At 36.3% G+C, this 20,558-nt stretch overlaps 1 protein-coding gene across 1 annotated transcript in view; it reads left to right on the forward strand.

Annotated features, from left to right (window-relative positions):
• LOC115348192 (adhesion G protein-coupled receptor A3-like) overlaps window positions 1–19,461 on the forward strand; it is a 290,759-nt gene extending 271,298 nt beyond the window's left edge. Inside the window, exons 18-19 of the mRNA XM_030030491.2 lie at window positions 11,555–11,650; window positions 14,857–19,461. Coding sequence (XP_029886351.1) covers window positions 11,555–11,650; window positions 14,857–16,078 — 1,318 coding nt within the window. The 3' untranslated portion in view covers window positions 16,079–19,461. The remainder of the gene's footprint in view (window positions 1–11,554; window positions 11,651–14,856) is intronic.
• Window positions 19,462–20,558: the final 1,097 nt, after the last annotated feature.

Here is a 20,558-nt window from a genome sequence, read left to right on the forward strand (position 1 = left end):
TGAAAAACGACAGGAAGTAATAAAATGTGCTTCTAAAAATGTTGGAATGCCATCAAATTACCAAGTAGTTATTCACAATTAATCAAATTAATAGGTTTTGGATTTCTAATGTTTTCATTCTGTATGAGTCCATTGAGGTGTAAGTAGTGGTTGCATATACTATAGATTCATGTTCCAAATGTAGGCAGCTGTAAAACTGAATTATAATTCATGGGAGATGACAACATTTTTGATATGTCTTCTTATTCTGAAAAGCAAATTAAAGTCAATATTTAGAAGTGATTAGGTAATAGATATTCAGAAAAAATTCTGGTTGGAAAAAAATTGAAATGTTTCATCTTAATAGTTTGGCGTTTTTATCTGAGCTATATTTTGCAGCTTCCCATTTCAGATTTCTGGTGCATAAGACTCTAGTCTTTGTGGAGTGCAAGTTAATTCTCGAGGCAGGCACTCTATTCTGTTCTGCTGCTCCATATAAGTCCTGAGATTTTTTTTTCTCACCAAGTATTTGTGAACAAAGACAATATGAGGGTAGAAATATGAAAAAAGAAAAAGACTCATGTTTAACTTATACAGGCACCTTACACATAATACTTTTTTTTAGATTTTTCATTGTGCAGTCTTGGTAAATAAAGCAAAAAATGTAGTGCCTTCAGAATTGATATGTCAAGTCATTTAGGGTGTACCTTAGGATGTTAACATCTGTGCCTTGCACTGACTTCACCTGCAAGTGTTTCCTTATGGGTTTTTTTATGAGTGAAAGCAATATTCTGTGTGAATGAAAATCATGTCTTTGATGTTTGAGGTACTAATTTTTCTTAAATCTCAGAGATGCCCCCTCCTTAACTCATGACCTGTGGCAAACCCTAAAAATATTAGAACTATTCAAAAAAATTCATCAAAATATTTTAAAATGGGAACCAAAATAAAGCACAGATTCCCTTCCTTTACTGTGCACTGAATATGGACTTTAGAGGAATTCAAAACCTGCTTGTATGCTTTTCACATCAGAAACAATTCCTTTCAAGAAACTGTTTCATCTTTTCCCTAAAAATGTGGGTTTGATTTGTCGATGACAAAAGCTTGGTAGCTGGAAAGATTCAACAGAAAGGGTTTTGTGGTTTCCATGGATCTTCTGCGTAAATGCTTTTCGATTTTAAATGGCCCTCTGGGTTTGTCACTGAATACTTCTCATAGACCAAGAAGATTTAATAATCAAAATGATATTATTTTTATTTAGTGTGTGGTTTCTTCATGTCTTAAACAACGCAGTTTGTTCTCTCACTTTGCCTGAGGATACATCTTGCTCTAGCCGTGTGATTAGATTTTAGATACATGCAGTTGAAAATAAACCCAATTACCTAAATAGATGGAAGGTAGTAGTAAATTGTGATTAGCACATAATTGTGAAACCAGAGATGCAGAAGCCTGAAACACTCTGTTAAATTTTGGGGATGTAGCACCTAATCTTTAACAATATTTTAAAGATGGGGGGTTTGTTACCTCATTGGTAAAATCCTCAGAAGCAGTAAGAATGCTTTAATACTTTGAAGTTTTAATATTTAAAAGCCAATGGAGTTACCTCCGTATGTTATCTGTACACCGACATTATAAATATGTCTTGACTATTGTTGGTGGGTATCATTTAAGAATATGCATAGGATATGCTGATCAAATCTAGGTAAAGAGATTAAATTTACCATTGTTCTGTAAACTTCATAAGAAAGCACTTTACAAGGACATATGAATATATTAAATATGAATCTATTAAATATTAAAAATATGTATGTTACCCAGTGGCCAGAACATGTACAATTTTAAAGTACTTCTGAGAGTACTCTGTATAACAGTAACCACCCAATCACTGTTATGTGACAGAAACCAGCTGATGCTTTCATTACTTTTACATACAGTTATGTGTGAAGCTGTAATTTTCATTTTCATTGAAGAAATGCAAATTTTTTTTTTGGCAGAAATGGCAGATTTCATGGGGCAACATTAGATTTCCTAAACACATTATTTTAATGGCCTGTATCAATCAAACAGGCTTTATAAGATGCTTGAAATGTTTCAGGGCCAGCAGAAGAGATAAAAATGCTTTTTAGCTTGTTGGAGCTGTGCTTTCTTGCTACTGTTTTCTTTCTGTAAGTAGTCACACCAACATTCATCATTCAAGAATCAGTAAACTAAAGTAAAAATTGTGGTATTAGTGTAAAAAACAGGACATTTTTTGAAACCAGTGAATTTAAGCTTCCTGTTTGTCTGCTAGTTTTTGAACCATTAAAGTTCACATTTTTCACATTTTGCCTATAATTATCTGTCATGGAAAAATGGAAATTTATTTTTATTTATATTATGATCTCCTTGAAGAACATTTTTCTTAAGTATGTGACTGTCATTGAGGCTTTCCCTGTCTAATAACTTGGCTAGTCAACCTGACGTGGATAAAGATCGTTAAGTTCCTGTAATTTTCACATGACTAGATGGGCAGGTGAATAACAAAGATGAATACCTCAACATAAGGGATGGCTGAAATGATATAGAGATGGCATAACTATGGGAAAGATCTCAAGAGGACCTTGTACCTTTTCAGACACCAAAGACAATCATAAGACAAAATCTGTAGGAAATCAGATTTCAGTTGTTTCTGTGCCAACATAGAAGTTCAGTAGAGAAAGCTGAGATTCTTTATCACCTGCATTCTGGAACAGGACCTTAATATCGTATCAAAAGATACAAGGCTTGCAAAAAAATGTGCAAATTATCAATGTAGTTTTTGTGGAAATTCACTTCTTTGAAGTATTTCTTGTATTTTTCTCTTTCTTCTAAACAATTTCAGCTCCCTCTGGCACTATGGGCAAAGATCTTGCCCTTTATATAAGATCATTGATTTATATAAGAGAAAAAGGAAGAGAAGACATGAATTTAGGAGAAGAGAATTAACGTGTCCTCCCTAGAGATATTTCCCAGGAGTTCCTGTATTCTCTTTTCATTGTCTGTTTGCACACATCTGTCATGAATGCTCAGCTGAGCAAATCTAAGAACAAGCTACCTGGGTCTACCAGTAAAGTCCCTATCTTCATGACATCGATTGCTTGGTCATTAATATCTCCTGAATCATTCTGTGCATGTACAGCGAAAGAACTTAACAGAAAATAAAACTAAGAGTATTATTCTCTAGAAAATGGACAGTTTCACATATTACTTGTGAAACTTATGCAATCAAAGATATTCAGCTCTAACTCGGCAATAGAGTTCATAATAAAAAATAAGGTCTCAGAATATCTCTTTTTAATACAACAAATAGATTTCATACCTAAAACCAAAGATATACCATGTAGTGAATAAATAACCTCTGAATAAACTCTCCAAAGGTTCTCCTCCTGTGAAAGCTGAAAATAGTGTATTTTCAGGTGATGTAAAAATTACAAAGCAAGGACTTGACTGGTCCATTTGAAATTTTAAAAAATTACTGCAGAAGAAAAAGCATTCTTCTTGACAAAAAAAATGCTGTCTACAAAGCAAGTAAGTGTCAAACTTAACAATGCATGAAACACAGGGTGATTCAGGGAGTTGGTTGGTGACTGCCATAGTAAAATATGGGATTGACATAAATTCCTTTAAAAAAAAAATAAAATAAAATTCAAAATTTAGTCATAGGAGAACATAGACCAGAACCCCCTGTCAGTGACTTTCACAGTTGATCCAAATTAAAATATATTTCCTCCTGCTAGTCATTCCATTTGGTTCCTTTGGCAGGCTTAATGAATTATTACATCAAGTAAAACCAAAGAAATCCATATTTTCTATTTAAAATTCAAGGTGATTCTACTGACAGTCATAAAACATTGATACTAATATAATGTGAATCAAGTATTAAATATGTGACAATATAAGGGTACAGCACTTATTATCACTATCTTTTCATGCTTTACTTTTCATTTCACTTTCATATTACATAAAATAGTATTGTCATATATAGGCTGTTATCAGAATTTCTTGTCTTGATGAGGGTTGATAGGTTAATGGTTCTTTTCTCCCCTTTGAAAGGCAGAAGGACATCCTGATGGTAATTGACTTTCTAAAGGTGTACTGCAATGCTCAGTGAAGCAGTTGTGTTTGATTCAGTAGGCTGGAACTGCAAAATTATTTCAGGTAACAGCTCTACGCCAGAGTAGTCAAATGCCCGGAAAAATGAGGTAGCAATGAATTGCTCCAAACGAGAGTATCAGCCATTTTACTACTAGAAATTAACTGTGGAAACTGAATTGAAAGGCCTGTTGTGTTCCCTAGGGATAAAATGATTGTGCAAATAGAAAATACTCAAAGCATGAGTATTATTTCTCCTCCTATTTTTTCTCTCCAAGCATTAACATAAACAGTTTTCTCTCTATGAGCTCCATGCTCTTTTTAAGCTTTTAAAAATATAGATTCTTTAAGAAATACTAATAAATTTTTTTTTTTCTCATCAACATGCTGCTTAATATTTTACTTGCTTCTTTCCTTCAGAAGTACATTTAGCATGAGTACCTCCTTACCCTGACTTAAGTTATTCATTAAGCCTGAGCAGGACTAGAAGTCAATAGAGCTAAACTGCAGCATGGAATGCACTGTAAGAATCATCTCTCTCTTTGATTTCCAACAGCCCCCAAGGCATTCTCCAATAAAACAGAAAAAAAAAAAGGCAAGGTCTCTCTTGCTTCTTAGCTACATTGGCTTTTCAAGTTGGTCTAGCTCACCAAGAGACAATACAGTTATCTCTATGTAAATGAAACCCCCTTGTCTTTCTTCTGATTTTTCTCTAAACATTTTTTTGAGTTCTTGATTTCTTTTTTTTTTTTTTAATGCATTTTTGTTTCTCTGTCCTCACTGCTGGCTCAGACTGTCTTACAGGGTCACGGTAAAGCAAATTGCAGCTGGACTGCCAGCCTGTAAATTCCTTTTCATCTGCAAAATACTGAAGTAGACGTAATGGCTACACTAGCCATGAAGGGTGTTAACCAGGGAAGTTGAATAGAAATAGCTTCAGCACGTTCTCTTGGCTTCCTCCACTAGCAGGGCCTAAATTCTCACACTACCTAACTGGCAGTGCATGAGACATCATCTGACATAGACAGAAAGGAAGAGAAACTCAGTTATGAGTATCTAGTGCAGTGGGCTCACACGAGAAAGGCAACTCTTTTTGAAGCCGTTTGATAGGTGAGGTTTCATATCTTCTGACACTGACTATCATTCTCCCACTTTATTGCCCCGGTTCCCATATTATGAGACTCTAAGGGCAGATCCAGCAAAGTATTTAAATTCCTATTTCATGGCCAATTTTAATAAAAAATTAGGGCCTAGTTTTGTCAAATGGAGGCCTGGACATCTTAAGTTGAGCAAACAAATCTGCAGAGACTTTTCTTAATGGTTTTGTCATTCATCTCTCTCTGTTTTAGTCTCTGCCTCTAAATGGAGAAGATTATACATATTCTCACACGGACATTATGAAGATTAATTAATTAATGTTTGTGAAGCTCTTAATTTGCAGTGAGATCTAGAAAGAAGGGATATATATATATAAATGAATAACTACCTGTCCAGTGATCCTTATTCCTTCCATGCTGAATGAGTGAAATATCTTATGGAAAAAATAAAATGGTCTGTGAACAGGCAGTTAAAAAGAATAACAATATTGCCACATAAAGCTGCTAAATAGAGTTTTCACACAACTCAATTCTGCTGTTACTTACCTTTTAGAGTTTGACTTGCCATATTAAAGTTTAGTTTAGCATTATTAGTAGATGATTTTTCCTTTTGTGTGTGTGTGTGTATTCTCCATGTTTATATTCTACTTTGCAGACAGGGAAAAAGCACTTAAGAAATACAGGCTATTTCTCTTCAACAAGGCCATGAAGCAAAACTAACATGGTATTTGTAAACATGTTCATAAGTCAAGACTATCTGGGAATAGGATTCAAAATGATGATTTTTGTTTTTTTTCTTAAATGGAAAGTATATTTTCAAAATCCCATCATTTCTACAAAGTCTTCTTTTTATTTTATCAAAATTCTCAGGAAAAAGGACCATGAAATTATGTGATGCATGAAAAATTCAGGAAGAATTATTTGAAAATTGGACTCATAAATTCAGCTTTCTACAGAGCAGCTACTTATCTGTCTGCCTGCCGGGTACTCGAACTGTGGCATCTGGTTAGCTCAGAAGTTAATGACCATTTTCTATATGGATTATTTTCACAAAGATGTTAAAATCAAATCCCAGCTCAAGGAAAAATAAAGGGGAAAGTCATCTTGCTGTGACTCCTCTTTTATTTTCATGTTTATTTTGCAAGTGACTAATAGATTGACATCTCTTCCTATATGAACTGTGCCCTAGAAGTAAGTGGAGCTAAATAGGTGAATCTTTTTTTGTATTGAGGAAAAAGAAAGAAATTAATGTTTCACTGGTATCTTTATATATCTAACGTGTACCTTTCTAGACTTGTGCATGCGGAGAGGAATACTTTTAAATATACATACATTTTAATGAAGTAGTGTCTACAATAAAGACTATTTGAAGCTATTAAATCACTTCCTGATACATGGCCATTCTGCCAACCTCTGCAGAAAAAATCTTAAAATCAGCCTGGCATTACACCCACAAAGCCAAGGTCTAGTCCTTTGTGGAAGAATTTATTCCAGAGCCAAGGTTCTTAATCTGGAAACAATTTTGGGCTAGAGAATAGCCAGACACTCAAGCAAGAAACTCATCACTGGGTAGAACTTACCTTTTACTTGCTGACTTACTGAGTAATATTTATGGAAATAAACTTAGAAGAATATATGGTATGTTAAGTTAGCAGAATGGATGCTGCCTGCAGGCTATTGCAGTCATTCTTGCTGACATTATCCTGTTTCTATCAGATTGGCTATGTAGCTCCCAGTATTTTGTGGTGGGGTTTGCCTTACAAGAGGAGTTCTTGCTGAAAGGAAGCTGGATGTCATGATGTCAACAGAGGGACATCACCTCAAGCAGTGTCTGCTGCTCTCTTGGGGGGGGGGTGTTTATGTCAGTGCATGTAATAAAAAATATTGTATTTACTGGTCTCAGGCAGCTGCAGCAGGAACTTAGGGGTTCCCTCTAATGTTCAGTGAGCATGATTCATCCCCCCACAAATTACTGCACATCATTTGAGCGTGTCTGCATAGGGTGGTTTTCAGACCGGAGGTGTTGCCTATACTGCAGCTAAGAGGCGGGAGTGCAACATGCTGAGGCCTACCAGGCTAGCTTTAATCTAATTAGCTTGCATAACAATGTTAGTGAAGATGTGATAGAATGAGCTTCAGTGAATAAATGTATGCTGATGTGAAAGCCTGCTAGGAATCATCAGGACATCCCTGGGTGGCCAGCAACAACAATGTACAAATTTTAAAAACTCTTCCCAAGGGCTAGTGAAGCAACAGCTTGGCAATTTCTTCAAAGCCCCAAATCACCCCACAGATAGTTTACAATTAGTAATAGTAAACGAAAAAAATAGTAAAACAATTTTAAAATGTTATATAAATTAACTGCTTGTCAAAATCAAATTTGAGCCGGAAAAAAGTTTTAATTTCCTCCCTGTGGTTTCCCAGTCTTTAAAGATTTGCATGCATAGCTATCTTGACTACAGTCAGTCCCTCCGTGTTAGCTGGTTCCATCGTAACAGCCACATCTGTCAGAGCAGGGTCCTTCTGTCTTCTTACTGCTCCCTACACAGTTTCATTACTGGTAGCCTGAGTATCACTGTTTGTGGTCTTGAATGGTAGAAGAGTAACACAAGTAGATGAAATTGGCTCTGGGTGCTGAGTTACTACATATTCTTTTGTGAAGAGGAGACAACTGGCTTAATGAGAAAAATTAGGAAATTAACTCAGAAGTAGAAAAGGTAATTGGAAGACAAAAGCTGGTTACAGAACCAATGGATATAGACCTTTAAAACCAAAAGATAGTGATGAGAGGAAGTAGTAAATGGAAGTTAGGCAAACAGTGTAGGAAAAAGATTGATCATTATTTTCAAAATAAGAAAATATACAGGGCAGGGGTGGTGGAATATGGTTGAAAAGCATGTACACTTGCTCAATCTACAAGGTTCATCCTTCTGGTACTGCTTTATTATATTGTTCTGTGAATGAGCATTACTGGACAGGAACATCACCCCTTGCTTTTGCTCTTGTATGGCTGAAAGACACAGAAAGTTGGCTGCAGCAGCAAAAGCAGCAGAACCCAGCATCTCTCCAGTTACAACCCTTACCTTGAGACCACTTTAACTGGTCTGGAAAATGTGCTCTGTGTACATGCCCAGGCAGTGCTATACAAAATACCAGTGGAAGTTAGTATTAGAGCGCACAGGGAATAGCACACATGGGCTCCTCCTCCACAAATCAGGCTTTGTAGGGAGTAACAGGCAGACAGTCATTGACAAGGCTTAGTGAATACTGGGAGGGAACCACCTTAACTAGGGGATCCTTCCTTCTTGCTTCTTCTTGAACTCATGGAGAGGCAATCATGTTTCTTGGGCTTGGAGACAAACTCCTGGATGCTGTGATTTGCCCTGTCCCTTCGTTTACAGTAAAAGAGAGGTGCCTTGTGTTTAAACATAGGATGGGAATTAAGAAGTCCCGTTCTGAAACAGATTTTCTGCATGACCTTGAACACTTAATCTCTCCTTGCTTGTTTTCTCATCTGTACAACAGGGATAATAATGTTTATTGACCACACAGGGTGCTGTAAGGCTAAATTAATTAATGTTATAAAGCACTTTGATTCTCTCAGATAAAAAGTTTTTGGGAAGTATGAAGCATAGCTATTTATTATCTGCATTTTCTTCACTTTTTATTCATTCCCTATCAATTCTACTTCAGCTTTTTCTTCAAAATTATTTGTCCTAATCGTTTCATCTGGGTGAAAAAGAAGAAATTGATAAAAACTAATGATTGCATAGAAACTAATGTTTCAAAAGACTGGTCTAAATTTCTTAATTTTAAGTGCACTTCCTCACAATTAACATGTATATGGATCTTCTTGAACAATGTTTCTTCTCTTTGGTGACTTTCCAGTGTGGTCTTTTCTTCTTTATATACTATTTAAGGTATCCATGAGCTCACACAAATGGGCAAGAGTATGTGCTTCTGCTCTTGCAATTTAACTTCAATTTCTTTGATTATATTTTCTGTTTGTTCTATTTTAACCCCATTCGTCTCCTGCTGACTTTTCTTCTATTTGGCAGACTTTTTTTCCCTTCACCTTTTAAGAATCCCAAACCCACCAATGAAGAATCATTTGTATACACTGTCATTTTCTATTTGCTATTTTACTGGGGTTTTTTCCAATGAGACAGGGCAGGCAGTGTGCTGTGCTGGATATCAGTACAGTGCACCTCAGGTACGCTGAAACCATTTGACTTCACCTTATGTCATTTCTAGAATGTATTTTCTTTCTCTTAGCAATGAGCCAGGACAGGAATTCGGCTAGATTTTGCCACATTTCTTAAGCACTGTACAGCTAAGGGCTTCCAGAACATCTGATGCTACTGTTGTAGTGTTCAGCAGCCTGCTGAAAGTGTGAGATATGAAGTAGATTATCTAACACCCAAATACTGGCTTGTCTGAGACTTTAGATAAGGATATGGTTTAAATGTATGTATCCAATCTGTAAAAAGTGGTGGCACTGCAAAAAATGAAATTATAGGCTGCATTGTAGGTAAATTCTATGGTGTAATCACTTCAGATGAGTTCGAAGTGCAGTTTCCTATACTTGCTTCTGTATTCCTATTTTTCTGCTCCTTACTATTTCTTACATAATTTGGTATTAACTTTTCTATGCCTCATTGCTTACCCTAGTCACTTCCTGAATTTCAAAAATGTCACTGAACATGTCTTTGTTAAAAGTAATAATAAGCTATGAAGCTAGCTTATTCAACATGCTCAAGTCAAAAGATATGTACAATCATTAAACTGCAGGGAATGAGTGGATTTTGTAAGGACGCAGCTTGTTCATTGGAATTTGTCGAGCTCTACAGAATAAGCCAAGTTTGAAGAAAAAATATATACTTAATGACTTTGAAGTTATAAAATCTGAAGGGCTTTTTGATGAATGTGGAGGATGATTTTCTCTGCTCTGTTTACAGCTTAGACCATTACGACAAAGATTGACTGTAAATGTTAACATGAAATTTTCTGAGGCCTGGCCTCTAATTCTGCTTCGAAAGGAGGTGGGGAAAAGAGGTTAAGAAATGCTAACACTAATTCTGGGTTTGATTTACTATAACTCTGTTTCTGTAAAAATCCTGCCTTGCAATGACTGTGAAATTTCCCAATATTTGTAACAAAGTATAGAAAACTAGTGGCCAGATTCTGGCCAGAATGTGTCCCACACATTACCAGGTTCCTCTTAGTCCTGATGATCAACATAATAGCAGTGATTGGAAAGCGTCTGTGGCTTGAAAGGAAACTAACTTTGTCTTTTCCCTGTTGTCACTGAGCAGCATTCCCTCCAGCTGTAACCGCACATGCACAGGTCTGGTGCTCTCCACCTCAGAGACAGCAGCGGTGGAAGTGCTGTGCTCCCTGCATAATTTTGTGTTTTGCTTATATAAATGGAAAATGTGATGATGGTATATTTTGCTGAATTTGGACATAGGAATGCAGGACACCAACTTCAGTGAGACATCCCCTAGGACTTTAATGTAGCCTAATGATAGTACATTGGGATGACTGCTGCTTCCAAGTAGTTCAGTGGCATTTAACTGGTTAAAAGGGTGTGAATCTATGTGCTTTCAGTCTTCAAATACAAGTCTTTACAGAAAGATTAACGCTTTGGTTAACACTCTCCTGGATATTTATGAGATCTTGCTAAAGTCTTAGAGGGCCTCACATTTTAATGCATTTGCAAGGCTGGCTATTGAATGAGTGAAGAAAAGTGTAGTATATGCAAAGGGATGTTTAATCCTCCTGATTTCTCCAGATTGCTCCTCTGTGCAGAAAAAAAAACATTTTGTCAAGTAGACTGCCTCTTTTCTCTTTGCCTAACTGAACTCCATTTCTTTTGTCATCCAGGAGTTAGGAAAATGTTTCTGTGATTTCTCTGAATTTCCCTGGGAACATTTTCAGGTTAAAGTGATTACAGCTGCTTTGTCTGAATATTTTTAATTTATAATGCTTACATATTTAATAACTATTAAATATAAATATCTAGGTGAGTGGAATAACTTCATTTGGGATGTAGGTTCTTTCATTAGACAAGGTTTTGTTCTTCATGTGACTGCAACAGTAACTACATTTACTAAAGACATAAGTCAAGAGATTGTTAAAAGTGGGTCCATATAAATATTAAATATTAAGCTTTCTGCTGTTTGCTTCATAAAGTACAGTGTTTATTGTAACAATACTTCATTCTTTCCTTTTCTGGTTTTAGGGACATGTTTAATGTTTCAGCAATATTGTATACTCAAGATACTTCAAGAAGGTACAATTATTTTAAAAGCAGTATTTGACTACAAGTCAGGCAAATTAAAACATCAGTTATTATCTCTCAACAGATTTTACCTGATTAGTGGTGGAGTTCCTTTTATTATATGTGGGATTACAGCAGCAACCAATATCAATAATTATGGGATTGAAGGCAATGCACCATAGTAAGTATAAACTATTATCATAAAACTTTAAGGAAAACATACTCTTTTTCTTATGCCAATAAATGTAACTGACTTCATAAAGGGTAAAGACATGCCATTTGGGATGACATTTATTATGAAATTTTATTAATTAATAGCAATGGCAGAGCAATGTCTTAATCTGGGGCTTGCTGCTCCACCTCTATCAATTTGACTCCATTACGGTCAATAGAATCACTTTTCATTTACAGAATTACTCCTCATTTACATCTGAATAAGTGAAAGGATATTAAAAATACCTAATAGATAGCATATGTAATGGAGCTACTAATGAATTAAATACTTTCAATTCATTCTCTACCTTGACTTGATATCCTTCAGGTGACTTATTTAAAGTAATTTACAAATAATTATGTGAAAAAAGGACAAGTAAAAATCCTTCCTCTGCCTTCTCTACCCCCACCCCTCCCTTAAAAAACAATTATTTTGGATTTTCACCACCTGGAAATGTTCGTCACAACATCTTGCAATCCCGACATAGCCCTCTAGTGTACTAGTGTATTAGTGTTCAGTATACCTCCACAAGCTCTCCGGGCATCACATTGTTATTAATTCTTGACATGAAACATGAGATATCAATAAAGTACAATAAGTATTTCCATAAAAGTGTAGCAGAAAATGAATCAGATGGCAAAGTTAAATACATTCTGTGTAAATGACCAGCATGGCAATGACTGGCACACTAGTGGATATATTAGTACTCTGCCAGCACTAGTACTCTGGAGGGCATCATTCTTAGTTACTGCTTTGAGCATCTATTGTAATACATTTGAAACTAGGTATGTTCCGGGTAAGAAAAGTGGAAACAAAGGAGAATGGTTTGTAAGTGAGCATTTGGCTCCTTAAAGGCATTTTTATAGGTAATTGAAATTTAAATTCTGGTAATAAATTAGTACATACCATGGCTAACTCTTTGCTCTGCCTAGGGCCCAACTCATATTCATATATTTATTCAAACTTATCCAATTAGACACTTACAATCAACAGTATATTAAAAGACTCAATTATTTATGTTCATAAATGTGAGACATTTTTCATTTTGGCACAGTTACAGAGGTTATACTTTTTTAATCATGTTAATTATAGCCAATCAATACCTGGTACCACAGTCTGTACAGAAAACAAGGCACAGGTGAGGGATGGTTATAAGACTGAGTAAAAAGACAGCTTCTAATTCAACAACAGCATAGTGAGTTATATGCCTTATTCATTTTTAATGGTATTAGTAGAGTAAATGTAGATGCACAAATTTGGACTTTTTTTTTTTATGGAACTCATTTTTTAAGTGATCCACAATGAGATTCCACTTGAAATAAGAGCATCCCAAGAGACTGTTCCACTGGGGAGCATTCCATTCTCCACTTCGCATCAAATATGCAGCGTTCAAATGTACTTCAAGTATTCATGTAGCTTTGTTCTCTCTGCTTATCCAATTAAATATAGGTGGTAACTTACCTATCTTTTCACAAGATATCTTTCAGGGAATCTTTCCATGTGCGTATCTGACAGCAAAATATATACTCCTTGAAGTGTCTCTAAGTTCATTAATAAAAGTGTGCATGTTTTTGTTTAAGGTTCAGGTTTTAAAAATTTGAAGTTGTTACTCTGCAGTTTCTTGTGATAAATACCCAGTGGGACTGCCTCTTTTTAGCCGAGAGGTTCTCAGCCTGGGAGAAAAATTCATTCTGCCCTTTTTATAGTAAGTTGTAGATGATTCCTGGCTTGACAAGAATGTGATACCAGAAGGTTCCTCGCTGTAGTGGAGGGACTGCAACCAATCACACACGCCTAAATGAATATGAAGTGTCACAGAGTGTCACTTTTAGAGCTGGAATGGATCATGACAGATCACCTGGTCTTTCTGACCCAGTGGGAAATTAGCTATATCCAAACCATTCCTGACAGTTATTTATCTGAGGTGCCTTAAATGCTCTGATAATGGATAGACCCACTTTATTCCAACAGCTTATTATCCTAATTGTCCTAACAGCTAGGAAACTTTTTGAAAAATCTAATTTAAATCTTTCTTGCTGCAGTTTAAGCCCATTACTTCTTGTCCTAGTCCAACAGATAAGGAAAGTAACTTATTCCTCTTTCCAGAAACCCATGCAATATTTAGAGTATAAGAACCTAATAACAGCTGTACTAGCTTATACAGCCCTGCCTGTCTGTGGCTAAAAGCAGATCACAGGCAAGAGTAAAAACTAAGCAAGTATTCCTTCTCCCCCTATCCCAAGTTCTCCCAGTTTCCATCTGGGATTTCATTAGCCAGAAGTGTTTTCTTCCCCCATGTTTATTTGATTAGATCATTCATCCTCAGGACAGTCCTGTTAGACTGCTACTAAATTATGCAGCTGACTAAGGCTTATTCAGCTCATACTGGCCTGTGAACTACTTTAAGCTGCTCTAAAACAGTTATGGTTATATTATTTAAAGCCTAGCAAATAATGATCAATGCTACAATATTATGCTACCAATGTATCACAGAGAGACCATCAATTTCCTTAATTTTTCTGAGGACATTCAAATTGGTGTAAATTAACTCCCAGGAATTTCAGAAACAGTGCAGAATTCAGAAATGGCATGTGTCTTTTGGGTCTGCTCACTGCAGAAAGTGGTGACTGTTCAACTAGAAATCTTTTTTCAGCCTCTCTTATTACTCAGGCTCTTCTCTACTTTGGCAACAAGAAAATCCTGTAAGAACAATCTTCAGGCTTAAGAGTTTGTATCAATGTTCATTAATACAAACCATTGAAATCTGTACATTTCTATTGCTCACACAGATTGCATAAACTATGCCTCATTTGCTTTTTAATCAAAGTATTAGCACTGACATTTTTAATAGTAGAAAAAAGGCTTGACATAAATGGCCTTATACTTCACTGCAATTCAAGTTTCTAAACTGACCTACATTTCTTGGAAATTTTCAGCTTTAATATCCTGTAAATTATACTAGACATTTTATTCTATTAAAAAATACGAAAGTGATACCTCAGCTTAATTGATACCAAAGACACACTCCCTTTCTCCACAACAAACATCTGAACTTCTGAGACACTGTTGGGTCCTACAAGTTAGTCAGAAAGCCCAGTTACACATCAGTCAGTTGTTCATGGTATCTAATGTGCGCTATAAAATGTTCTTTACTCTTTTTTTGTTGTTTTCAGTTGCTGGATGGCATGGGAGCCTAGTCTCGGTGCTTTTTATGGGCCAGTAGCATTCATTGTGCTAGTCACCTGTGTTTACTTCCTCTGCACGTACGTGCAACTGAAGCGCCATCCTGAGCGCAAGTATGAGTTAAAGGAAAAGACAGAAGATCCGCAGAGAATGCCAAGTACTGAGGTGGGCCATGGTCATATTACAGACTCTGTGTCCGTTCCCCAGGCAACCTGCTCCATGATTTCTTCTTCCTTATTGGAAAATGAGCATTCATTTAAGGCTCAGCTTCGAGCCGCAGCATTCACTTTGTTCCTGTTTACTGCCACTTGGACCTTTGGAGCACTTGCAGTATCTCAAGGTCATTTCTTGGATATGATATTTAGCTGTCTTTACGGAGCCTTCTGTGTGACCTTGGGGCTTTTCATCCTGATCCATCACTGTGCAAAGCGAGATGATGTGTGGCATTGCTGGTGGTCCTGTTGCCCATCTAGAAGAAACACCTATTCTGTCCAAGTTAATGTGCGCCCAAAGGTTAATGTCAATGGTGACACTCAAGTTCACGCACCTTGTCTTCAGGAATCACCATGTCCCAACAAATCAGCTGTGTTTAATCATCCAGCAGCTAGCCACTGCAAACTTACCAACCTACAAGCAGTTCAAAATCACGTTAACTGCCTTTCGCCTGTGACACCATGTTGTGCAAAAATGCACTGTGATCAGCTACTTGATGATGAAGCTCACATTCATGTCCACAGCGAGGGAACCTTCAGACCCAATATGCACATTCATAGATGTCTGAAAAGCAGAACTAAGCCACGTTACTTCAGTCGGCATAGGTCTGCAGGTGAAAGAGAATATGCCTATCACATTCCTTCGAGTATTGATGGCAGCATCCACAGCTCACATACAGACAGTCCCCACAGTACGCACGATAGCCAGTCAGGTCACAGACGGGCCTGCTGCTCAAAAAGTGATCCATATCCTACTGTCAACCAGCCCGAAAGTAGCGACGCAAGTACTGTAATATATAGTTGTGCTAAAATGACAGAAAGTGACACTGTGCACCATCCAGCTCATTTTGAAATGCACCCACGGACACAGTCATTGCCATTTAATACGACGAATCACAATGGAATTCTCAAGGGAAACGTGCATGAAGCCATGATATACAGCTCAGATAGTACAGGAAATATCAAAACTGGCCCTTGGAAAAATGAAACTACTGTGTAGTTCGTGGGCCATCATAATGTGTTTTTTCCCTAAACCATTGTTATCTTTGTTTTTATTCCAAACTAAATAAGATGACATATTTGTGTAGCTCAATAGTAACTTGTACAGCTTTTCCATCTTTATTTCCATTTTCTTAATAAGAGTCTAAAAGAGAGAGATAGTGACAGTTTTAAAGTGAAGCTATTTTTAAAAGAAAGTTATAAAATTATTCTGAAAGATAATTAGAAAATGAAGTCTAGACAATGGAATGAGAGGCAATATCCTTTTGTTACACAGAACATTTCTTTAGAAATAAATAATTTTCATTCATTGTTTTCACTTTTGTTCTGTAGTAACTTCAGACACTTTTTATAAACATATCAGCATCTTAAACTTTTACTTATTTATTTTTGTAGCAAAATATTATTACTGTGACATGGATTTTAATCAGAAGTGACTACGGTAGAAATGATAAACAGGATTTTATAAAATTACAGCTTTTTAGATCTACAAAAGTGATACTGCCTCTAAAGATCTTCTGTAGCATAAGGCCTGTAAAGTCGTGTAATGTACAGTCTCTGTTCTGTCCTTTTTCTTGTTGGAGAGAAGTGCTAGGTAATGTCTCTGTTACATCTATGGTGCTGTATTGGTTGTATTTTGCATGACATATGTCAGGATATACCATTTGCTGTTTTCTAGTGTTACACGTGTTAAAAAAAGAACAAAAAAAAGTGTTGTACAAGGCTGTGAAAAACCCTATTGATATTAATCTAGAGCATTATAAATCTACAGAAAAAAAATCACTCTGCACTAGTTTAAGTGGCACAATCCTTTGTATAAGGTTATATGATAGCTTTGATAAGGGTCCACTCTAATGTCTTTACAGAGCATGCACTACTCATTGTATGTGACACTGTGCGGTGTAATAGCAATTGTCTCAACAAGTTTTACACTTCTTTGTAAAGTATGCCTTTTGAACAAATCTGTAAGCTGTTTCACGATCTTTCCACATCTGTTAAGGTAGAGCAGTTTTATCATTAACTCTTTGAGGACTACAGTTATTTTCTTAAAGTAGCTTATTCTAGTTCAGAGACACTGTATATATGATGCTGTCTATTTAGTTACATGATCAATGTAGTCCAGAGTTGTCAGGAAAGAGAAAGTTCAGTCATTTTCCAAAAACACACCTTCTTAGAGTCCATCTATTGATTTCACCACTTGCTTTCTGAAAACCCATTTCCTCCCCTAGCAAATTTCAGATTGTCTTCATCTTTTAATGCAAATTTGACCTTCAGAGAAGTTCTTTATGTTCATGATTTCTGCTGAATTGTAGGGCATTCCAGGGTCAGTACCATTCTCTATTAACAAGGCTCTTGGCAAGAAATTTTTTCATGTTTCCATGAACATCTGGACACAAAGCATCAACTCACAGTACAGAACTGCATCATAATTATCCCTATATGAAATAAAAATGCTTTTTTTCAAATAGGAAGGGTGCAGAGTAATAATAGATCACAGAAAGTGAATAGGAGCATAGAGCTGTGAGAAAAATGTCTACAGTGGAACGTGAGCAGTACATCCATAAATAAGAGAAAAAGCACAATTCTGTATGGCCACATGAGAAAGTTTGCTGTCGTGTCTTAACACAGACTTATGTAATTGCTACATTGCTGCAGAGGGGAAATAGAAAATTCCCGTGAGAGATCATCAGTCTGTGATTCTGTGTATATGTTGCAGAAATCTTCACGTACTTCAGCCCATTATTTTTCTGTTATTAGCAGTTTATTAGTCTCTACCTTTTTTTTTTAATATGTAGGAATGCATTTCCTAATAGTGTACATAAAGATGACAATTATAATTGTTAGAATGTTATAAAAACTTGTAAGTCAGATGAATGTGTTCTGCAGTGTTGCAGGTGGGAATTAGTACTCAAAGGGTTAATGCTCAGTATCTGAGTGCAAGAAATCTTGTTTTTCTGTATTTTTGTAAATTTGAAATATATATTGTAAACTCCAGCAGTGCAATGTATCCATCTCAGATAGTGTATTTTTAAAAGGTGAGCAAGAAGAATGCACTAGGTGGTTGTCAAGTTTTAAGCCAATATACAACAGTTTCATGACTGCTTCTTTAGCTAATACAAAAAAAAAAAAAAAAAAAAAAAAAAGCCTGAGCTTTATTATGTATATGCTGTATATGCTTGAACTGTCTCTAAACTAAAATACAGTATTTTTCTTTGTTTGCATAATGAAATATTTTCTGTTTAAAAATTATTTTCTTTTAATATTACTTTCACTCATTCCACATAGACAGTGAGCCCTAAACAAGCATAGACATAATGTGAAATACCACTTCTCTATGTCTCAGCACTATGTATATGTATATTCTGTAATCGCAAAATCCTAGGAGGTCTGTAGACCATTATGCAAAATATTCCACACACACAGCCAAGTGAAATACTCACTCTGCAAGAACCCACTCCGTGAGCTTCTTTATTCAGCTTGTGTTCTAATCACCTCTGTTATTTTGTCTGAGAGGCCAGTTCCACCTTCGTAATGGCTTACAAAGAAGTAAATAGGTGCTGCTTTCCACAGAATATCTTATGTGATAAAACTCTCTGGAATTTAAACGTAAAATATTAAACCACTTTTCTTATTGTGTTAAAAATTAATTTAGTGAATATTTCTGGGCTAATTTGGAAAAGATGTGTTATGCAATAATCTGTTTGCATATTATTTTTTCAGAAAATATATAGTATAACTACAGAGTAGGAGAACATGGTATTAAATAAATATAAAAATGTTTTTTAACATCAAATTTGACCAAAATGCTTTTTGTGCTTTTGACTTTTTTTTCCTTAAGATAAATGAAATAATTTCAATGCTTTGGGAGTCTGGCTTTGTTTTATTGCGGGGTTTTGGTCAATTATAGTCAGTGAACCATTACTACTTTACCTGATTTTCTTTCCTATAAAAATAAAGTCAATTAAATAAGTGGAGTATAAGAGATATATTGTCCTAGTAAATTCCTCATGGACATACAACGTAACATTTCAAAGTCAGCATTAGTTTTGGTGATTCACTGATGACATAAAAATGACTGAACATATTTTTACTGTTGACTTTCTGTCTGAGATTAAGCAAGAGAAATTTCATCCAAAAAAGATAATTTTTGCAGAATGATGCAATCAACAGAAATCTGAAGGGTTGTTATTACAGTACTACCAGGATAAAAATATGCTCTGATGCTGCAGTGTTCTTCTCTGCCAATTCCAGTTTTCATGACCAAATTTCAGATCACGTGACTCCATTTTAAGTCACATAGACTGTTTACAGGAAGAATTCCTCCCCAGCCTCTCTATATAAAGAGTTTTGGTGTAAAAATAAAGCATACATTTTTGCACATTATGCCTGATCACATGTGTTGTTCCCAAGAAGTCTGTTGGTTGTGTCTGCACTAATATGACTGAGCAGTCGCTGTCAGTGGCCATAAACACATGTTCTCCTTCACCACACAGCTGCCTGCCAGCTACCCTGTGGGCACCCTATCCAGATGTTAACCCACCAAAGGAGCCTTCACTGCACATCTAAAGCATTCTTGCTGTCTAAACCAAAAGCAAGTCTGTGGTTAAAGCAAAGTCGAGGCCACCTGTGGCAGACAACATAGGCAACTGGGCGGCTTCTGCTCGAACACTAAGGGCTGAAGGCAGATAAACCTAATGCAAGTGGCTTTAAGCAGCATAACTCCTCCTCCCTCCAGCTCTCTGCCAAAACTACCTGCCTAGTAGGTCTGCTGCATACAGAAATCTGTCAAATCCACAGAAACCCAGGCAAAATTAGTCAGCTTACCTAAAATTCCTGGTTAGCTGAAATGAGTGTGAAACAGCACAGTGGAGTGAATGATCAGAAAAGCCCAAGTTGGAGGAAACCTTTTTGGATGTTGTGTTACAAAGCTGCTTCAGGTTCATCATGTGTGGGGGACATGTGTCTAGGCATCCTGGATGCCCTGAAGATCTGAAATTGCTCTTCTGCAGACACTATTAAGGCTTACAAAGCTGACTGTGACTCCACAAATTTGGAGGTAGCTTCCACTGTAAATTATATGCCTTTTTACAATGAAGAGATTGTCTGACAGAGGAGGCTTGTCCATTTGACTATTTGGGAAAAAGAAAGCTGCCATCAGCATCATGCCAGTAACCTTCTTAACATAGAATCTTCTTTGCACGGAAACAGAAAAAAGGAAGGTGGGTATGGTTCTCTGTAAAGGAGACCACCTGTACTCTCACTGAGTTTTTGTTGCCTATGACAAGAAATGTCAGGCTGATGAAGACATTAGCAGCTCAGCAGCTTCCTTACCAGAACATAAATTCAAGTTCCTGTACCAGCATCCTCCAGTTCAGAAAGAAGCTGTAGGAGACAGCTGGATGAATCAGGATCCATCAGCTGGGTTTAAAGGCTGGCTGGCTGACTTCAGTCAAGCAATTTCATTAGTAAATTGGTGCTCT

This window comes from Aquila chrysaetos, chromosome 11 (assembly GCF_900496995.4).
Source record: "Aquila chrysaetos chrysaetos chromosome 11, bAquChr1.4, whole genome shotgun sequence".
NCBI lineage: Eukaryota > Metazoa > Chordata > Aves > Accipitriformes > Accipitridae > Aquila > Aquila chrysaetos.